The sequence below is a fragment of the Varroa jacobsoni genome, unplaced genomic scaffold (genome assembly GCF_002532875.2).
Source record: "Varroa jacobsoni isolate VJ856 unplaced genomic scaffold, vjacob_1.0 scaffold_898, whole genome shotgun sequence".
Classification (NCBI taxonomy): domain Eukaryota; kingdom Metazoa; phylum Arthropoda; class Arachnida; order Mesostigmata; family Varroidae; genus Varroa; species Varroa jacobsoni.
In genome coordinates this window covers 242,745-261,435 of record NW_019213800.1, presented here as the reverse complement: position 1 = coordinate 261,435, position 18,691 = coordinate 242,745, and the positions used below count along the sequence as shown (strand labels likewise).

The following is an 18,691-nucleotide window of genomic DNA, read 5'->3' as shown; positions in this document are numbered from 1 at the left end:
TCAGTCGACAGAGATAACGATATAACACAAGCCTTTTTCTGTAGGAACTTCGATTCTGTATTTTGATCCTATTTACCATCTACCTGCTAGATCGGTCAGAAAGTAACTTCAGCGTACGCATATCATTGCTTGTATGAGTCCCGTACAAAGCTCAACCTGGGCAACCGTAGGATTCGAGAGAATTTAAGACGCGTGCTTTACTCTGAACTTTCACAGTACAAATGCATAGTGCGATTGAACGTAGCCTATAAACTGAAAAAAAATTGAAGGAACGAGCGAGCGACCGACCGAGCAAAGTGAGCTTGCCGTGAGTTTACGAAACTTTGACGACCTATAAAATTCTGACAGATCTTCAACTGAAACTCCTGGACTGTAAAACAGAAATGCCGCGCTATCGGATCCACGCTGTACGGCGTGGAGAACAGACCATCTAAAGCGAAAATACGAAAATGGGTCCCTTGATGGATTGCTTTCATCAATGTCTCCGAGATTAAGCCAGAGACTCATCTGATGCTACGATATCGGCCTTTTCTAACAGATAGCATCGCATGAAGTTAACAGAGAAAATAAAATTATTTTATGATGGATCGATTATTACCTAAGTATGTATAGATAATAAAAAAAGAATATCTTTTGACATCTGGGGATAAAATAAGATGACGACAGCGCTTAGATTCGCATAAACGCAACAAGATACCTTGATATACCAATTTATTTTGATACAGTTGCATGTATCTGAGACTGATTTGTTCATTATCTGAGTTTTACCAGCAATTACCCACATAGTTTCAGTCACACTTTGTTTTAATTTAAATGTTCCTTAGGAGCTGACAACAGCGTCGTCAGAACGTCTAACTTGGATTAGAGCGGTAACTTAAGCCATTTAAATGTTTTCAATTTTACCAGTTGAAACTACCAGTTAAACCAGTGGTGATCTATCAGTTCAGCACGGTAGGTCTAGTGGTATCACTTACATCTTAATTATAATTCTGCTAGCTCAAAATGGCAAAACCGGACTGGCCTAAGTTAGACTTTCAGACGGTATTATTATACGGAAAGCTTAAATAATGTATGTTGCTATGGGCTTCTGTATGAGCTTTTTTTAGTAAAGAAGTTATACTGCATTAGAAACAGAATCCAACATTATTTTATGAAAACGCATCATTTGAAACCTTTTTCTCTAGTTTTATTTATCATTCATGTATACTGTACATGTTACAGATATGTATAAGATATACCATGTCATAAATTCGTAGACCTCGTATTATTTGGGATTTTTTTATAGGATAGTATGTAATCTAAAACGAAAGGTCTCTTTTAGAGCACCCAACTTCGGGGTTCCTTAATTTTTTGCGAGAATGATCTTATGAAAACAAGCCGCACATCTACCAACCCCCTGGAAACGTATAGGCTAAGTAGCAGCTCGCCATTGTGAGTCGCATTGCGCAATATATTGTGCAAGTGCGGAGTCTCCGAAGTAAAGATTTTCAATTAAACTAAAATGGTCTTCATTAGGTAATATTTGAACAGGTATAGGCAGGCATCTTCTAACCTGGAGGGAGCTGGCAAGATCCTGCGCCTGCTTGTGGAATTCTGGCGCATCGAATTGCCCCACAATAATGTGAATATTTGCCTTGGTATAACAGCTGTCAAGCGGCGGCACAGAAAACCTCCGAGCCTATATCAAATGAACAAATCGAGCAACGATGGGATAAATAAATACATTGGTTTTGTTATTAATGTAAAGTAATATCATTTTAGAAAATTATCATATGAAAATGGTGTAGTTTTCCGAATTCACTCAGCCACAGCTAAAACTAGCGCCAACTTCTATATTATGAATGATCTTTATTTTTTTCGAAAATCTTCGTTAACCATCAGCTTGAAAACATTTCGATAGTAACTTAACAGCAGGCTCTGGGTTTAAACAAGGACATAACGCGATTGGAATGATCAAAGCCAGAGTTGGTACACAGGTATGTTATTGCTTTTGTTATATAGTGCCTAATGAGAAGAATTTTCTCTATCAACTAGTGCTCCTTGGATCTCAACAAACAAAAGAGGACACCTCGAGCCTGTGTGGTGTTAAGTCACATTAAAATTATAAACAAATTTAGGCCAAATGAAGAATTCACGGACGTACCTGATCTTCATCAAGCTGAAGCTTAATCCCAACTGAGGTGTTAACAATATTCTGTAATGAATATATACCCGATACACAGAATACAATACAGATTCCTTCTAGTGTCGTAAGCTTCCTCAAAGCATTGAGTATTAAGTGGGCTCCTGCGCTATGTCCTATAGTAGTCAATGTAAATGAACAAGAAAAAGGAGATGCTTCTTGTAGATAGGCGTGCGTCTAATAATGAACCTTGCACTCTGTCAGATTTGCTTTGCGATCAATTTATTTCTTCCTTTATATTGACGTAGCGATTCGGTCAGCTTGACTACTTTTGGTAGTCATTACCAAATTCAGATCAGCGAAATGTGTAGTACCCATAAACTTTGGAAATATAATAATATATGTACGCATGATTTTTCAGGCCTGCTGCTCGGACGATGCGTCGGTGATTTCTAACGCGGCAAGAAATGCGGGTATTCTTAAGGCAACAAGCGAAGTTTGGGTAAACTTTCAAGGCGCCAAATGACCACAGAAAGGACAAACCGCTATCCAGACCCTCATGAGGAACCCTTGAGAACAGCGCCCGAAGAACATTTTCAAGGTCGTGCATAGATTGTCCACATATTGCCATGTGTATTTTATTTGTATACTTTCAGACAGCAGCACTTCAATCAAATGATTTTTACTAAACTTAAAGGGCTAGAATATTTCGTTTTTTTTTTGCTTGTCATGGCTGATATTTCAAATTCGTACCGTACTCATGTTTGCCTTTCACTAAGCAAGTGCCTTACCAGCAAGATATATCCGACTTGTGGGAAAAGTCTTTTGTACTTTTTGGATACCAGCTACCACGTCATCGATGCAGCACGCAAGGTCCTCTGCTTTACCGGCCAGTCGGTAACCCAGTGAAACCACGCTTATTCCATGGCTATGCAGTCCGTTAGCGATGAAATTATACATGTGCCGGTCGCCTTTTACATAGTTGTCAAATGTAAGCAAAAAATGTATCGGCAGTTAGTTATTTGTTAATTCAACCTAACTTAAGAAGCTGACCATCATAACTTGTTTGCCTAGTACAAAAGCAAAATCAACGATGCCACAAAAGTTAACGCACGGGGATCAAGTAGAAGTCACACTGTTAGATAGTAGAATACAAAATTTTATTGGTAGAACACACATTCAAACTTTCTAGTACAAAGAAATAAGTGTTGTCAAGCATTGCTTCAGACGTTTGGTTCCCAACGTAAAACGAGGTGTGTCTAAGTAAGCCTAATATATATAATATATAAGAAATAGGCTAGATGATATCCCAAGACTTACTGCTTCCTGTAACTTTTTTCGTTAGCGGGGTGGCCTAAACGGTTAAATCTGTAAAAGAGCAAACCGGAGATGGCTTGCACAAACCCCGCCAGTGACATATAGTACACGACTCGTAAGAATAAATAAAAAAAGTGAAGCCATTTTTGTAAGAACCTTTTTCAGACGAGTCAGCCGAACTAATAGCAAAGCTTTTCCTCATGTATATTTAATAAGTATTTTGATTCTTAGGGGCGAAGCTATTGCCGTCAGGCATTACTTCATCTAATGGACGCCCGCTTTTAGTACTAAGCGAAGTGTTCCAGATGGCCTCACATGTTTAAAACCCTGATGGGCAAAGCCGTAACCACTGCGCCATTACAGGGTCAATATAGTGTTTCGGAAAACATACAGACGTTTCAAAAACAGAGATATGGTTTTCTTTAACCTTAATGTTGTCCATTCGCTGCCAGAATATTGAAATAAATCACTGCTCTTCCACCTCGTTGACAACAAAAAGAAATTTGCGTCCACAATAGGCGCATGATATCAACAAACATAAGGCCCGTGGCGAAAAAATACGTCAACGATCCATACGAATACTGGCCCTATATAAGTCAAACACCGAAAAGACAAACTTCACTGGCCTGCTAACAAGTCATAGGCTGTTAACGTAAGCTATAGTGCGAGCTCATTTCGAAAATTACAAAAGATCAATTTCTTCTAATTGTTTTGTATGTAAAACCGCAAATACACCATAATTTCAAAGTAAGAGGATCTATGAGTGGTTCATACGGCTCTCTAGTGGACAAAAAGTCCCTGCTCAAAAGTCGCGGGGCTTCGTAATGTACTGCGCTAAATGAAAGAACTATTTTTCGTAAGCTTAATTCATATTACAAATTATCGGATTTTCGTGTGTCATATATAGCCAAATAAAGCGATACCAATTTACTTATAGGATAATTTGATATTATAGAAAAGATATCTCCCATATGTCAGTTAGGAGCGAGATCAAGAAACGTACCATTTTGTCGGCATATGAGCAAAGGACGGACACAGCCTTATTTTCTTCTATTTTAGAACATTTTCCAGCCGATTTCGCCCATATTCCTCGCTATCAGAGCTGTGTTAGCACCCGTATAGTGGACTCAAACGCTATGGTGAAATTCGAACACCTTCGCTGCCTAGTTGTTTGTGCGGTTATTAAAAAAATTTACTATCCGCTAAAGGAGTACAAGCTTTGACTAAGGAAAGCTCTGTGAATTTGATGTTATTACGTAGTGCAATATCCTGAAATGGCCAATAGCTCAATACGACCACAGCTGCTTTAGTTCGCATATTGAATACGAAATAATATCTAGTCTATGCGAATGTATGTGACCATTAATGTAATAAAAAAAATCCCAGTTAAGCGAACCTCTTATTACGCGGACAGCTTTGTAGTAGTAACAGTAGACTCCACGTATGATTATAGTCCACTTAACTACGTAAACTTAACAGTTAAAACTTAACAGCTATATAACTAACACCTTCTATGAAGTAACAGCAAAAAAACATTTTGCATGATAAATATATTAATATGTGGGTTTCGTTTGCAAAAAGTTTGTCCTCGGAAACCTAGGCGCGGAAGTTTGGTACGCCGCCTAAATTATAGCTTCGCGGCGGCCGAGGTGCGCCTCGCTGATTGATGCGCACGTTTATCAACAGGGTTTTACTATGTATATTCCTGGAATCGATACTTTTAACATACGAGAACTTCGGCGTGCCAGTTTTAATTTATAGGTGGACGAGAAAATCCATAGTATGTAAGTCTTTTATGCCGAATCACATTGGGAACCCAATCAGTTCCTCAATCGGTCAAAGGACGCAATTATTTGATGAACTGCCGAAAATGCTCGAGTATATACGGTAGTAAAAGAAAAAAACGTATAAGACATAAATGCTTTCCTATATTATCAGAGCTTTTAAAAAGGTATCGAATAAATATTGTATACATAATTTAAGAAAAAAAAAAAAGCTTTTTTCAAAGGGTAAGCAACAGTACTCTCGAATTGAGTAACTTTGTCTGTGACAGAAGAAGAATAGAAATTGTAGAATGGTCTTTCTGGTCAAACGTGACCGCGCCATATGCAGCTTTTAAACCAAACAATTAATTAAATCAAATAGAAATGTAATTAAATATCTTATAGAGATTACTGAACTAGAACTGAGGGCTGAACAATGATTTTGGCTAACTGTCCACTGTGCCGTTACTGCAGTATTTATCCGAGAGAAAATATTCTATCACTCCTATACGAGTCCATTGCATTCCCCGAGAATGTAATATAATTACTAATTTTTTTTACCACTTTAATATGAGATAGTTGTATAGCAAAGTTCACATACAAATCTCTAGGTAGTTACTATCAAATGCAACCTTTGTTCTTTTTTGAAATAATTCTTTCGGCAAAACAGGTCCGACTTAAACAATAGGAAACATCCTACCTTCGATCCAATACCCTCCGTGAACAAACACAAGTATTGCATTTCGGTCTTCATGGGGTTGTATGCTCCGCATTATATTCAACCCCTGCCTTTCGTCTTCGCTGTAGGAGACGTACTCCACTGAGTATGAACGGTTGGCCTGCTTATACTGAACATCGCACAAATGCAGATATCTGCCAGCATATGTGAGCCGAGTCAGGACTATGTTAGAAGTATGGCAATAACCTAGAAAACACTAGAATCCTCAAAATTTTATTCAGTATACCGATCGCTACTTTTCTTAATTGATATTGAGCGTGATTAGCGCTCTCTTTCTCTTGGCGTAAGGAAAAGTACGGTATTTTCCGTCTTGTAAATCGTTGAAGACTAAATTTATAATACGCTCTACCAAATATGCTGAGATAAATGTCCTAGCAGATTATTAGCTTTTGCGGTCTCGGCAAGAACAATTGTAGACGGACCTAGTATTATTGAAGGCATATTCTAATGTAGGTCAATCAATAAGAGCATTTGAAAACTTATTATGGAAGGAAATTGAGCCTACCTTTGGATTCTGCTATCACCCTTTAAATTGAATCCCCACCTCGAAGGCATACATCGCTCCTCGGCGCTAGCATCAAACCCTGTCGAACTCATCTAAAATTAAACCGTTTATAGCATGTTACGTTGACATAATATTTAATGGTGAATCGGATGAACACGCACGGATAGGATCTGAGAAAGCCTTTCATTAAGAACGATTCGAGTCGTTACCGATGTATGCGAACCAGCAATAAGTTCTCCAAATGAAAGCGCTCTCCGTATCATTTTTACGCAAGGCAACTGCGATAAATGTTGAAAAAAGCTCGTGAGGTAAGAGGTTATGGGTGAGTTAGGTATAGCTTTCAGATAGGCTAACGTAAGCACACGAAGTGACCTGGTAATATCTATTATGTGTCAAGGTACTCTGCTTAGACTTCGTCCGAACGACGTAACCAAACTGAACATAGTGGGCGTATATTATACCTAATTTTAGATATTTTTAGTTGTGCGCCGTTCGATGATGGCAACCCTTCGAATCTTGCCAGATCTGCGTTTGGGAAAATCAAAACAAACATACTGAATTTTACGGCCGCTGTTTCTTGGTACGGCATTTTGCCGATGGCCGATCGCTTTGAGCACGAAGCGAAATATGTTTGCTCCTAGTTTCAAGCCTGATTTGCCTTCTTGGTTGTTACTTTAGTAGGCAAGCACTTTGAACTATAACAATTCGCTTATTGCTATCCGTTGTATACAGACATGTGTATTCCGAAGGCGCCATCAGAGGGTACATGATTTGTAACTAAGCGATAAAGTAGCGAAAAGTTAGGAACGTTATTCGTTCTTGATGTACCTAGCCGCAGATGCGGACCCGCCTTGTCCCAAGACAGCAGACAGACCATATGTGGTCGTTAACGAGTCGGAGCGATTCTGCAAATCTCATGGCCTTAACTAGAACACGGGCGTATTGTGTGTGAGCTATTCTAATCATAGTGAATCGCAAATGATTTCAACTCGTGCAAAGCTCCTATTCTCATTTAAGGACAAAAAGTGATTTCCTAACAAGTGGGACGGAACATCAGTTGGTCCGAAGAGCGAACGACCTGGTTAAGTTTCAATCAATCTACAAACAGACGTTTGTACACAATTTCAATTAGGGCATATTAGTAATTCTCGCCCATTACACTTTTCAGAAAAAAAAAACAAAAGCTTCTTTTTCTGATCCTCTCCACGCAAGTATTTCACACACATACATATTTACATTCTAATTATAGTTACTATTAATAGTACGCGGTTGAAAGGCTTTTTTTTTCTATCGCTTGCGTTACTTTGAAGAACATTGCTCAACATATAAGCCGTGTAGTATGAAATATAACAAGCATTAATATTGTCATATTTCAAGATGGCGTCATTTTATAACAATGTGGCATTTCGCTATCCTTTTTTTTTCGCTTTGTCCTCCTTGTGAAGCCTGAGGCCGTTCATTTGGATGTCATCACTTAAATGTCGAGCACGCAGGTCGTAGTGAGCTATGGCAAGTTTGAAGACTCGAGCGGCTTACGAATATCAGCTTCATCTAGGAACTGCAGAGCCAGAAACAGCCGTGTAAACTTTGTATTAGGTGAAAATTTTACCTTAAGACTAAGAACACAGTGGTAAGAGTCGAATTGGAAAATGTCGCTTCTGTGAAGATGACTAACCAAGTGTTGACAGCTGTGGTGCTGGAACCGAGGCTTGGTATGTCTAAAAATACCATACTTGTTCAGCCTGGTCAAACTGAGAAGGTAAAGAATTCCTCCTTCTATTGATAAACCGGTGGTGGATGATTTGAGCGAACATCAAAAAGATATACGTAGAGATGCCTGCTTCTCGTTGCTGCTGCATAGCAACGATCCTTTCTTTACTGAATGTATGATTATAACAAAAAAAAGAAAACGTATCGCTGACGATAATCATCAATGGTCAGGTTGAGGTAAGTGGATGCAAACCGGCAGGACATGATCAAATGTAGCTCATGGCACCTATTTGATGGTCTAATACAGGTGTTATCTACAACAGCTTCACGTGTTTTGATTTTCCGACTCCAGCTGGAAGAGATGGTAAAAAATCCAGCCAGAACCAGTAAACAGAGGCAAATCGACTCCCTTTTGTAAAACAACGTTCGATTTTATATAGTAAAGATTACGGTGGCGAAATTGTAGGAATTACAGATGGAAGCCCTTTGCCGTCCTCCAGATATTCGACAGATACTGCGTCCATAGATAATGCTTGTTTCGAAATCTTGACAACTTCCTAACCTGGAAAGTTAATCAAATTTCAATATGATGTCGGAATAGTTTTTCGAGGCTTCCTAGTGTCTCGTACCTCAGACCTGCTATTTAAATCACAGAAAATCGTCGGTAATAATAATAACAATGTACGATTCAGCTGAGACTGAAGGCGCTGAGAAAAATTCGAAAAGTTAAGAATTCGCCTCGCTGAGTTTGGTATCACTGTATTTGTCGGAAAAGCGAATACGAGAGTGTCAAAGTAAAGCTAGCTTTCTAGCAATGCCTCACCTACCTGCCAATGAAGCATGCTAGTGAGACTGACGCGATGCTAAATATTCCTTCACACCGTCTGGCTTATCTCACGCTGATGTAACAGCGCGGCGAAAAGGCAACCTATTTCCAGCAACTATCCGACGGTTTTCTACAAAAAGCTATACCTTTCCTTGCGTAGGAAACCTTGCAGCGTAATGGTTTCTAGTTTGTGCAACATTGGATTAGTGTGATTTTTTCTTCTGGGTGGTACAGATGAAGAGCACCTCGGATCCGTGGTATTATGACCGTTTGTTGGACAGAGTCGACGCAAGGAAACGCCGCGCCTGCCAGCGATAGGCAAGGCCCAAAAGAGACCGTATGTTTACTTGATTGTGGCAGGATCACACTCTAACGTCTTGTCACTGGTAGGACTGTACAAACTGAAGTCACTGAAAAGCAACATTAAATCGACACCGGAAGATTGATTTGTCGACGCGACAGCTTACAGAACCGACCGCGCTTATTTTTCAAACTAGTTTTGCTGGTGACATAGCTCAGCTTACAAACATTGTTCAAATTATGTGTACTATCGTACATGTCGGTGATTATTCGATGCTTGCGGTGAAGACACCAAAGAGCAGATCTAGTGATATTTACATTACACTGACAAACATCATGTCACCAAGCTTCACTAGGATCACTTTGCTAGAATTTCTTATTATTAGAAGAAATGTAAAGAGTCCTCTGGAGTGCTGACGGCAGAAAATGGAACATTGACCGCGAAGTTTATGATCCAATCGAATAGTAGAACGATACCTGTGCATGTATCATACTTGAGAGAATAGAAGCTTACGGTGATTTTATCTAATATGAGCAGCTGAGATGACTGTATGAGAAAAACGTTTCATATAGATTTACTGTATTGGACGATGTGTATATCGATGCACACGTCAATGCGTGCATCTTCGATGGATAGTACAAAATGCATGGATAAATTTCGAGGATAGAACACATCCGCAGTATTCAACCACATGTCTAACTTATCTTTCCACTGAAGAAATTAAACGCCGACTGCACAAGGAGGCGCCTTCGTATCTGTCATCCCTTTCAACCAGATCATCTGCTAAGCTGGGCCTTGAACGGCCAATCTTCAACGATTTTTTACCTGCGGATTCGAGCTCAAGCTGCAACAATGGCACGCAACTACTCGTCCATGCCGAAAACACCTTCAATCTTCTTCCTTCTCGGAATAAAACTCACAGAAGATTTAGCGTTGAAGAACATATAGCATTATCGAATTACGGATAAAACACATCTGACCTGATGATACTTGTTGCATGAAAGACCACTTTTCGTATTAGAAGTTGTTGTACTTACATCGGCGATTATCAATAGGAGAAGTCTCGGCGTGGTTCGCGATGGGGAACGTAAGCTGGCGACGGGGTTTTCGTCTCAACGACTTGCGAGGCAATCAGTTCCTTTTGTTATCGTCTAGAAGCTTATCTCCGGACTTTTATGACATTAATAGCACCATCGTAGCAAAAACACTATTGCCCTCTACCGAGACAGCTCATTCGATACACCCGTTTAGAAAAACCGAAAGTACGTTAGTGCGAGTGATTACTACGAAGTAAATAATTACGGTTATAGCCATTGACTGCAGTAGGAGGTCTGTTCGAAATATGCTTTTGCAGGCTCCACCTGACGCGAGTGGCGCCCAGCTTTTTCTCGATATATTTTGCATGAAAAAGTTAACTGCACCTATTGATAATGAATGACGTAATAATAGTGTAAAATTGCAAAGGTGCGAGTCACCTATGTTTTATTGCATTCAGTGAAAGCGATATGTAATCAGGTAGGACAAAATCAGGATAACAGACTGATTATGGGAAAACATTTTTATCATATCCTCTGTTTCTTCGTTGGATTTTAACAGCCTTCGACACGCGTGACCTTTATGTATCACCAAATAGCGGGTCCTACCCGATCCCTTGTTGATAGCCTCATAATAATATTTCAAATATTTAATAGCAGTCTTTTTCGTTATATAGTTTTACTATAAGGACTGGAGTTCAAGGTACATTTGTGTTCTTTCCAAGGTTGTGTAGAAGCGCACAACGTTTGTTCTATCGGAAAATCTCCCTGTTAAAAACATCTTCTAAGCCATGAACGTCGTCTGCAAAGTCAGTTTTTTTAAAAATGCTGCTTCTTTAATAAACACTGCTCGGTATGATACGCAGATGAAGCCGCCCATATGTCAGCGGCGTGTTTGCAGTTTATGGAAACACTGTGAGGTAATCAATCGATTGGCAATATCTGATGCGAGATAGCCATTGTTTATGTTAAGTCACACGAATTAAACACTATTCATACGGTAATGAGTAGCCGCGCCGCGTGAGCAGTGAAATTATTAGAATATGGGAACGAAAATACAGTTTTTTTACGTCAGACGCTCTGGGTTTTATTTTCAGGTTGATTTCACCAAGACTATTTTGCTTCACATACCAACAAGTGTGCCGTTGAAATTAATTTATCGACTCGTTTGGTACTGAGTACAGGCTATGTTAAACACTCGTCAGAGAATCGATTATCCGGGTGGTCTCGAACAATCATATCCCATGGATTTTTAACTGGGACTGACATTGGTCGGATAATGATCATCGACAGATATTTACATTGCAAAAGGTACCATCGAGCGCGAATCAGAGAAATGAAATATGTCTAACTATATTACACTTTGTTCTATCTATTTGGTCGCTGACGTTTTCTAGAGACGCCTGATTTGGTTGAGTGGACATATTTATTTGAATTTCTTTAGCTAAATAAGCAGTGTTTTCCTTTACCAGGAATTAATTCGGAACGGATGCTGTTTGAGAACGAGTTTCAACGCTCTTTCGGTAATGTTTAGTTGAACGAGGAGTCGGAGATAAACTTGCTTGACATTTATAGGTCTATCAGGTACTAGCCTTCGACTGATTGCTAGTGCCGCCTAGAGTTGTCGGTACTGAAGCAGGTTTTATAGACGCTCCGTCTGATAACTGGCTGCCCTATGCATATTAAGACCATAAATAACAAGTCTTCAAGTTATGCCAGTGTCTCGTGTTGAACAATTTCTTAGGGTGTTTTTGGAGACTAATGATAGGCCATTTGTTGACAACGGACTCCGAAAGGGTACGGCATATAGAAGGTGCGACTTTATCGACTCGAAGAAAAACATTTCTTTTACTGCTGGTCCTATAACATGCGAAAAAAAATACATTGCCATGTTTTTATTAGATGTTTACATCGTCCAAATAACTTTATAGGGGGAACCGGTTTGTGACATGCATTCGAAAATAGCGTTGTTACTTCTACTTGCTAAAAGTTGTGACTTATTGTATTGAGAGGACACTATCGATTCGAGGTACAGGAATATGGTCAATACAAGAATATGTACTTTACTCGTAATATAAAAATATAGTCGACATCATTACGTCGTATTTTACTCTGCTCAATGTAAACGCAAACGTGAACGTCGGGCACAGTTTCTCGAACACACATGAGCGCTAATAAGATGGCTGATTTAATCCGATAGATTTTATTTAAAGCGGGCTTATTCTACTCAGTTGTATAGAGTGATCAAATCTCGAGCGTATGTAGCTTCTGATTAAATTGCTTTGTTTATATACGAAGCCTTCCACTTTCTGATTGGACTCGTAACACAGTGAAGTAAGTGGAAGAAAATTCGCAGTAAGTAAGTTCGGCCGACAGCCCATACTGGAAACAGTACAGTTTATTAGGGCTCGAACTGAAAAACTACTAAAAAATTGCTATTTCGGCAATAGACGTGTGCTACAGAGACTAGGAACGCGTGGCAAGGAAACGCCGCATCGACCCTTGACGACATCAGATGGCAGAAGAATAATTGAATCTTATCGTCGAATGCATCAAAAACGAGATGAGCTATTCCGGACTGCCTGACGTTGATGCGGTAGGACTATGTCCTGCCAGCGTCATTTTAATCCGGCCGTAAGACGTAAGTCTTATTTTGAAAGGCATATATCGCTAAAGTGACAGCACCTAGTGCCGAAACAAATCCAGTCGCGCGAGAATGACCCGTGTGTCCCGTAACGGTGAGACCAGCTGCGTATGGGCTCCCTAACGAAGCTGGGATGCGTGTTCAAGAGCTTCTGACGAGCATCCTCCAGGGAATGCCGCGGTGCCTAAACACACAACGTTAAACGCATATTCATGTTCCTAGTTATTATAATACTATAGGAAGATGTTCGGCGCGACTTGCACTCCTAGGCTACCGTCTTTTACCAGAGTTAAGCTTTCGTGTTCTTTTTTTTCTCATTTGATTAGTACTTTTTGGCGGTTTTGTCCTGGTTTGCACAACACTCGGCCCAACCGAAGCGCCCAGCAAAAGAATAATACCTGGGTCAAATCAAGTCTCCCCGTCAAATGACCATGTCGTATCCATTTGTTGTACGAGCACTCCGCGTATCTACATATCGGCCTCATAGACTAGCCTGCTGCGTGCCCTATACACACTGCACGTTGGTAAGTGACTAAGTAGGGCATCGAGCATCGGCAAAACTTTTCAACGAACTGTTGCAGCTACGAAGAGTCTGCGACATTGAAAGTATAATGCGACGCGCACTAGCGCCATATTCAAATAAGCCCGCCTCGCTCGAGTCCCCCCATCGCCGTTCCGCTGCTGAATAAACACGATGTATTTTAGTACTGGTTGGAGTATTTCTCTCGGTACAGTTGTTATCGTTTGCTCAGATCGTTGTGTTGCCTGAGGCCGTTTTGCCTCACGTATGTGTTTGCGAATTTATATGCATAAATAGTCTATAATCCAAAGGTGTCTCGACAACAAAAACGCTGTGCTCGACTGCCCACGGCTATTTAAAGGCAGCCCTAAGAGTGCGTTGTATGTAGAATTGTCATAATCCGCTGTACAGCCAGTTGACACATTGTGTACGTGGCGAATCTATGGGTTAGTGGACGTGTCCGTCTGAGACTAAACGGTATTCGTTTCTTGATTTCCATCGAGCATGAAATAATAAATTCTATAGGCTGTCATTAAGTGTCAACATTCATACATCAGTTATTAAAAATCAAACAACGCAACAGTTAGGGCCTATTGTCGACCAGTAAGATTCTGGCTTTTATTACACAGTATCGCATTATCGAAGCAAAAAACTTACGAACGGTTTCTTTGGGATCGGCAGTTGGCAATTATTCTATATATAGATTATTGTATAGAATTCTATTTAGACTAGATGTTTGTTAAAAAACTTCCTATTCTTTGATATCAACAGATAATTTAAGAATGATTGATTCGTGGACAGCTGATTGGAGTGCACATATCTATAGTCACACGTACTTATGCAAACCAGCTGAATTGTCGTGGCTGATTCTTTTCGTAGACGTTCGGCGCCTTCCGTAAAGAAGGTGTGCAATCCGTAAAACCCAATTAAGTTAGCACCTAAAAGCGACTTTAAGGGTAGATCTATCGGGTACGCCGCTAGCGATATAGATGGCGCTTCCAACAACAGACGGATCAGAAGTTGAATGTCCAGCAGAACAATCACTGTCCACAGGAGGGCAAAATGCCTGCATGAGATTACAGAGATCCAGGGACCAATACGATTATTGCCATCAACGATCAAACGTGTAAGTTATATATACTTGAAGCTCAAATCAGGCTGAGATTAAATATTGCCTAAAAAAAAATGTTCCTCCTACTGATCTTTTGGTCTCGTTTGGTATCGCACCTGTACAACCTATTGATGGTCCTTTGAAAGATAATGCAGTGTAGAAAAATCTGTTTAGCCTCGCGGAGTTCTTCTTCAATGCTGCCACAGTTACCAGCTGGTTCTGATTCGTTTGCGCCCTTTACGAATGTCGCTTTAAGACTTTGATTGAGTGCTAGCAAACGTCCACGTGCTGCCCAGCCAAAACATGTCCAATATCTTATTGGGAAAACAAATAGTTCCTTTTTTTTCCAAGTCAAAACGCAAATTTGAATGTGATATTAGTTATACCGTGTTTTTATTCACAGTCATCATCGATTTATCGCTTTAGGTTGCCTTGGAGGATTCTAGGCAAAGGTCTGAATCAGAACTTCACATGTCAATTAGATTTTTGTGCCTATTTTACAGGTACTGAGTTCATCAATGTGTCTACTCAAATATTCGACTCTCAAAAGTACATTCCCTGATGACGCGCTCACGTAAAATATGTATTAGCCAATTAACGCTATCTATATTAACGATGTATCATTGGAGAAAATAAGCGACAAATGTTCTATACATGTGACATATAAACGACAACCTACGACAGAAGAACGAAGTTCCTTAAAATGACCCATCGCGTAAAACTGATGATGTTTGCGCGGGCGCGCAGCACGCCTAAGACGCGATACGACGTTGAATTTTGCACTTCGTCCTCTGTGACAGGAACTAAGTCGCGCTTATGATGAGTATGTAGCTAAAATCTCCATAGTTGTTAGCAACGAGACATGTGTATACTATATCCATCACTTTGAACCGAAGGTATAAACTACTTCTATAAAATGTCATATTCTATGATGGTTAGTCTTTACGAAACAAGACTGATCAAATCGCGAGTCAGTATACTAATGTTTCCTATTCGGGAAAAGCGGCCGTAAACCCTACCTAGATGTTTAAGACGGTTTTTTTTCTTGCTGGTATCATCTTCTTTGTTTCCTGCTTCTAACGCTTCCATTGGATTATGCTCTTGGAACAATTCAGCAGACTTCAACCGTTGACTCATAGAGTAAACTCTTCGATTGTCGCTATTAGCAGCAGCGCCATATTTCTGGTCGTAATCAAAATCCTTGGACTCATCTTGATTGTATTTATTCGAATCATGGCTGTCCGGTTCATAATTAACGTGTTCGCTGTTTTCTGCACGATCGTTTGCCCCTTATTTTTCATTATTGTGTTGATGAGAGCCCGCAGTACGTGAAAGGATAGCATTAGTCATATGAATTAACTCTTAATTTCGTCAGCATTTTGTTCATGTCTAGAAGTATTCTCGCCTGAAATGCGCACCCTCAGGTTGTCGCTTACCGGGAAATCCTGCAGCTTCTCTCGCTTTAGGTTCGGCTCCGTCGGTAATGTGCACTCTGCGGTTTTCCAGCAATTCTGTATATTCATCAATTGGGTCGGTGTCAACACTGGAAAGATCTTTAAAAAATTCATTACTTTTTTCCTTACTCTTACGTTTTGTTTGGACAAAGTCATCACTTGGCTCTTTCTGAGCTCCAGGTTGTCCTTGCTCGACATTGCTATCTCCGCTTTCAAGTTTCTGAACAAGCTTACCATCGGCAATGTCTCTGGAGCCATAAAAGCTTTTGCCCGCAGCAATGTTTTCAAGGAAGTTTTCTCTGATCTCGACGGTATCATCATGGCTTAGAGAGTTCGTCACAGATCCAGTTTTACCTTTTTGTTTTCCTGCTCCTAGCAAAGGTCCTTTACTTGCTGAAGCACCGCCGCCTGAGGATTTCCCATGTCTATTATGACCACCTCCTCTCAGGCCATCCCCACTTCCAAAGCGACTCGCACCAAAACCTCCTCCAAGTGAGTCTAAACCTTTTTCTCCCATCCCTGCACCTCCTCTAACACCATCTTCGCCGAAACCCCCAAAACCACGTTCTCCTGGACTGCCAACATCCGGTGGGCCACTTCTACTAGCGGTTATATTATTTCGTTTTGTCGGCGTCGCTTCCGTCGTGGTAACATATCGCGGAGCCGGCGGCGGAAGGAACAAATCAACATCGGAATAGAAGAACATCATCGAACACGATGAAAGCAATGTAAAAAGTAGGAACAGACGGAACACAATATTGCGTATACGTCTTTTGATGGGCTGACGTCGGCGATCGCTTGACAGGGCATTGATCCGGTCGTCCAGCTGCACTGTTGGGTAACCTTGTAAGAAAAGTATAAGACAGCACGCTATGTGCGCCGCATCATTGAATCCGTCAAGGGACAGTACTCGAATCGGGCCTATTAGGATATGCAACGGATAAAATAGGATCATCGTATGGTTACGGGATGAACGATGCAGAAAGGAATGTTAATCGCCACAGATCAGATAAGCAATTGAGCTATTTTTTACATAAAACCATCGGATCGGTATTGATGTCAATCATATATGTAAATAGTTTGCGTCTAACTTTAGAGTGTACTTCTGTAGCAACGCATATAGGCAATGAAACAGGACGTTGTGTTACTTCATAGCATATGCTACGAGCAAGTTAATAATATATACCTGAGTAACTGAGCAGAAACAGGAAATATGTTGTTCTAATTAGCGCGTAGCCGAACACGATGGTCCAAAGCAATGTCCTGAACAGACGCGCCAGATAGCGTCTAAGATACGAGCAGCTATATGAAGCCACGCCGACTGAGAAAAACGTTAGATAGCTTACGCACGCCTTAACGAGTCCTGAGTCGTAGGCCACATTATTTTCACATCCAAATGTCGTGCAGTTCGTTTGTCTGGATTTGAATTTTCGTTGACGTGGAAAATTCATTTTAAAATAGTCTCGAACAAACTAAATCGAAAAGCAGCGTAAATTGTCACACATTTCATCATTGTTTCATTTTTCTCAAACGGTCAGCTCTGGCATTTTGCTGCTATATCGTTGAGTCGCACAGCTGTCACTCTATAGTGTGCACCCCGGCATAATCCAGCTTTGGCTTGGTCAGACTGCTATCTTCATAGAGATTTGCATATCTGCCGTAGTTACGCTAAAAGCCCATATCATATCAACAATGCTATTAAAAAAAATAAGTAAACAACGCTGGATATTTGCGTTCGTTTTGGCGCTTGCTATGTACACGTTATATAGCGACGCGGTCGGAATATATTTATCCTCACCGAAGTCGGATGCCAGGTCTGTGACACAAGCCCGTATACATCCCACGAATAGAATTCGATCCAACTTGTCAATGGGAGAAATTTGTTAGTGCCGTTGAATACACTTAGACAAACGGGTACTGAACAAAGTAAGTGTTATTAGGTGGTATTTACTTCATTGATTTTACTGTACTGATGACATAGCCAACTATTACATATATTTGCGAGGTAATCTACCTGTCGGATAGCTTCTTATTCACATCGTTTTCACTATCTATTCGACAGTTAATTGTGTTTTACATTTTACATGACCGATAACTGAAGGCAAAATGAAACCTTTCGTAACTCTTCAGCTGCCCGCATACTAGCATGTACGGTGTAACTTCAGACCACATACGCCTTTAGCTACCTGGAAAAAATTAAGGGGACTTCGATGAACGTTCGGATGCATCCACCGTATAGCCCGAATCTTACACTATCAGACAATCACCTAATTCAGTTTGCGCAGTAATTTCTAACTTGTTTAATGGAGGAAAAGATTACCACAATTATCCGTTCAGGTGGCAACCGAAATGGTGCATATATGTATACATGTATGACCCATTCGTTTTTCTGTCTACTATTAATATCTAACAATACTAATACATCAGTCAAAAATTACTCGAACAAATAAAGAGCTGCTGCAAGGGGCAGCAAAATGACGACTTCTACTTAGATAAATATTACTTATTTGTCGTTTAACATGCCCCACAACATACAAAAGGGAAAACGTCTGTTTTTGAGTGTGCTAAGGTGTTTTCTAAACTAATATCGTTCTTGCTGCAGGGCAAGCTTTATCTTTATCATATTGATTGCTCAGAAGGAATTG

General features: G+C 40.3%; 2 protein-coding genes across 6 annotated transcripts; both read right to left on the bottom strand.

Annotated features, from left to right (window-relative positions):
• Window positions 1-1,164: 1,164 nt before the first annotated feature.
• On the bottom strand, window positions 1,165-10,468 carry LOC111264791 (kynurenine formamidase). 5 transcript variants are annotated; one of them, XM_022840949.2, is made up of 7 exons: window positions 10,321-10,413; window positions 9,129-9,392; window positions 6,447-6,538; window positions 5,903-6,075; window positions 2,914-3,093; window positions 2,144-2,298; window positions 1,165-1,678 (listed from the first exon to the last, which is right to left on the bottom strand). In XM_022840949.2, exons 3-7 carry the CDS (start codon window positions 6,536-6,538, stop codon window positions 1,412-1,414), a joined length of 867 nt encoding a protein of 288 aa, XP_022696684.1. In that variant the 5' UTR covers window positions 9,129-9,392; window positions 10,321-10,413; the 3' UTR covers window positions 1,165-1,411. The 5 variants fall into 5 exon arrangements, with proteins under 5 accessions (XP_022696684.1, XP_022696682.1, XP_022696683.1 ...); XM_022840947.2 differs by lacking the exon at window positions 9,129-9,392 and having other exon boundaries at window positions 10,321-10,468; XM_022840948.2 differs by lacking the exons at window positions 9,129-9,392; window positions 10,321-10,413 and adding an exon at window positions 10,109-10,257.
• A 4,493-nt stretch (window positions 10,469-14,961) lies between these two features.
• Window positions 14,962-18,624, bottom strand: LOC111264784 (uncharacterized). Its single transcript, XM_086970211.1, has 2 exons — window positions 17,233-18,624; window positions 14,962-16,967 (listed from the first exon to the last, which is right to left on the bottom strand). Exons 1-2 carry the CDS (start codon window positions 17,495-17,497, stop codon window positions 15,982-15,984), a joined length of 1,251 nt encoding a protein of 416 aa, XP_086826337.1. The 5' UTR covers window positions 17,498-18,624; the 3' UTR covers window positions 14,962-15,981.
• Between the last annotated feature and the right edge of the window lie 67 nt (window positions 18,625-18,691).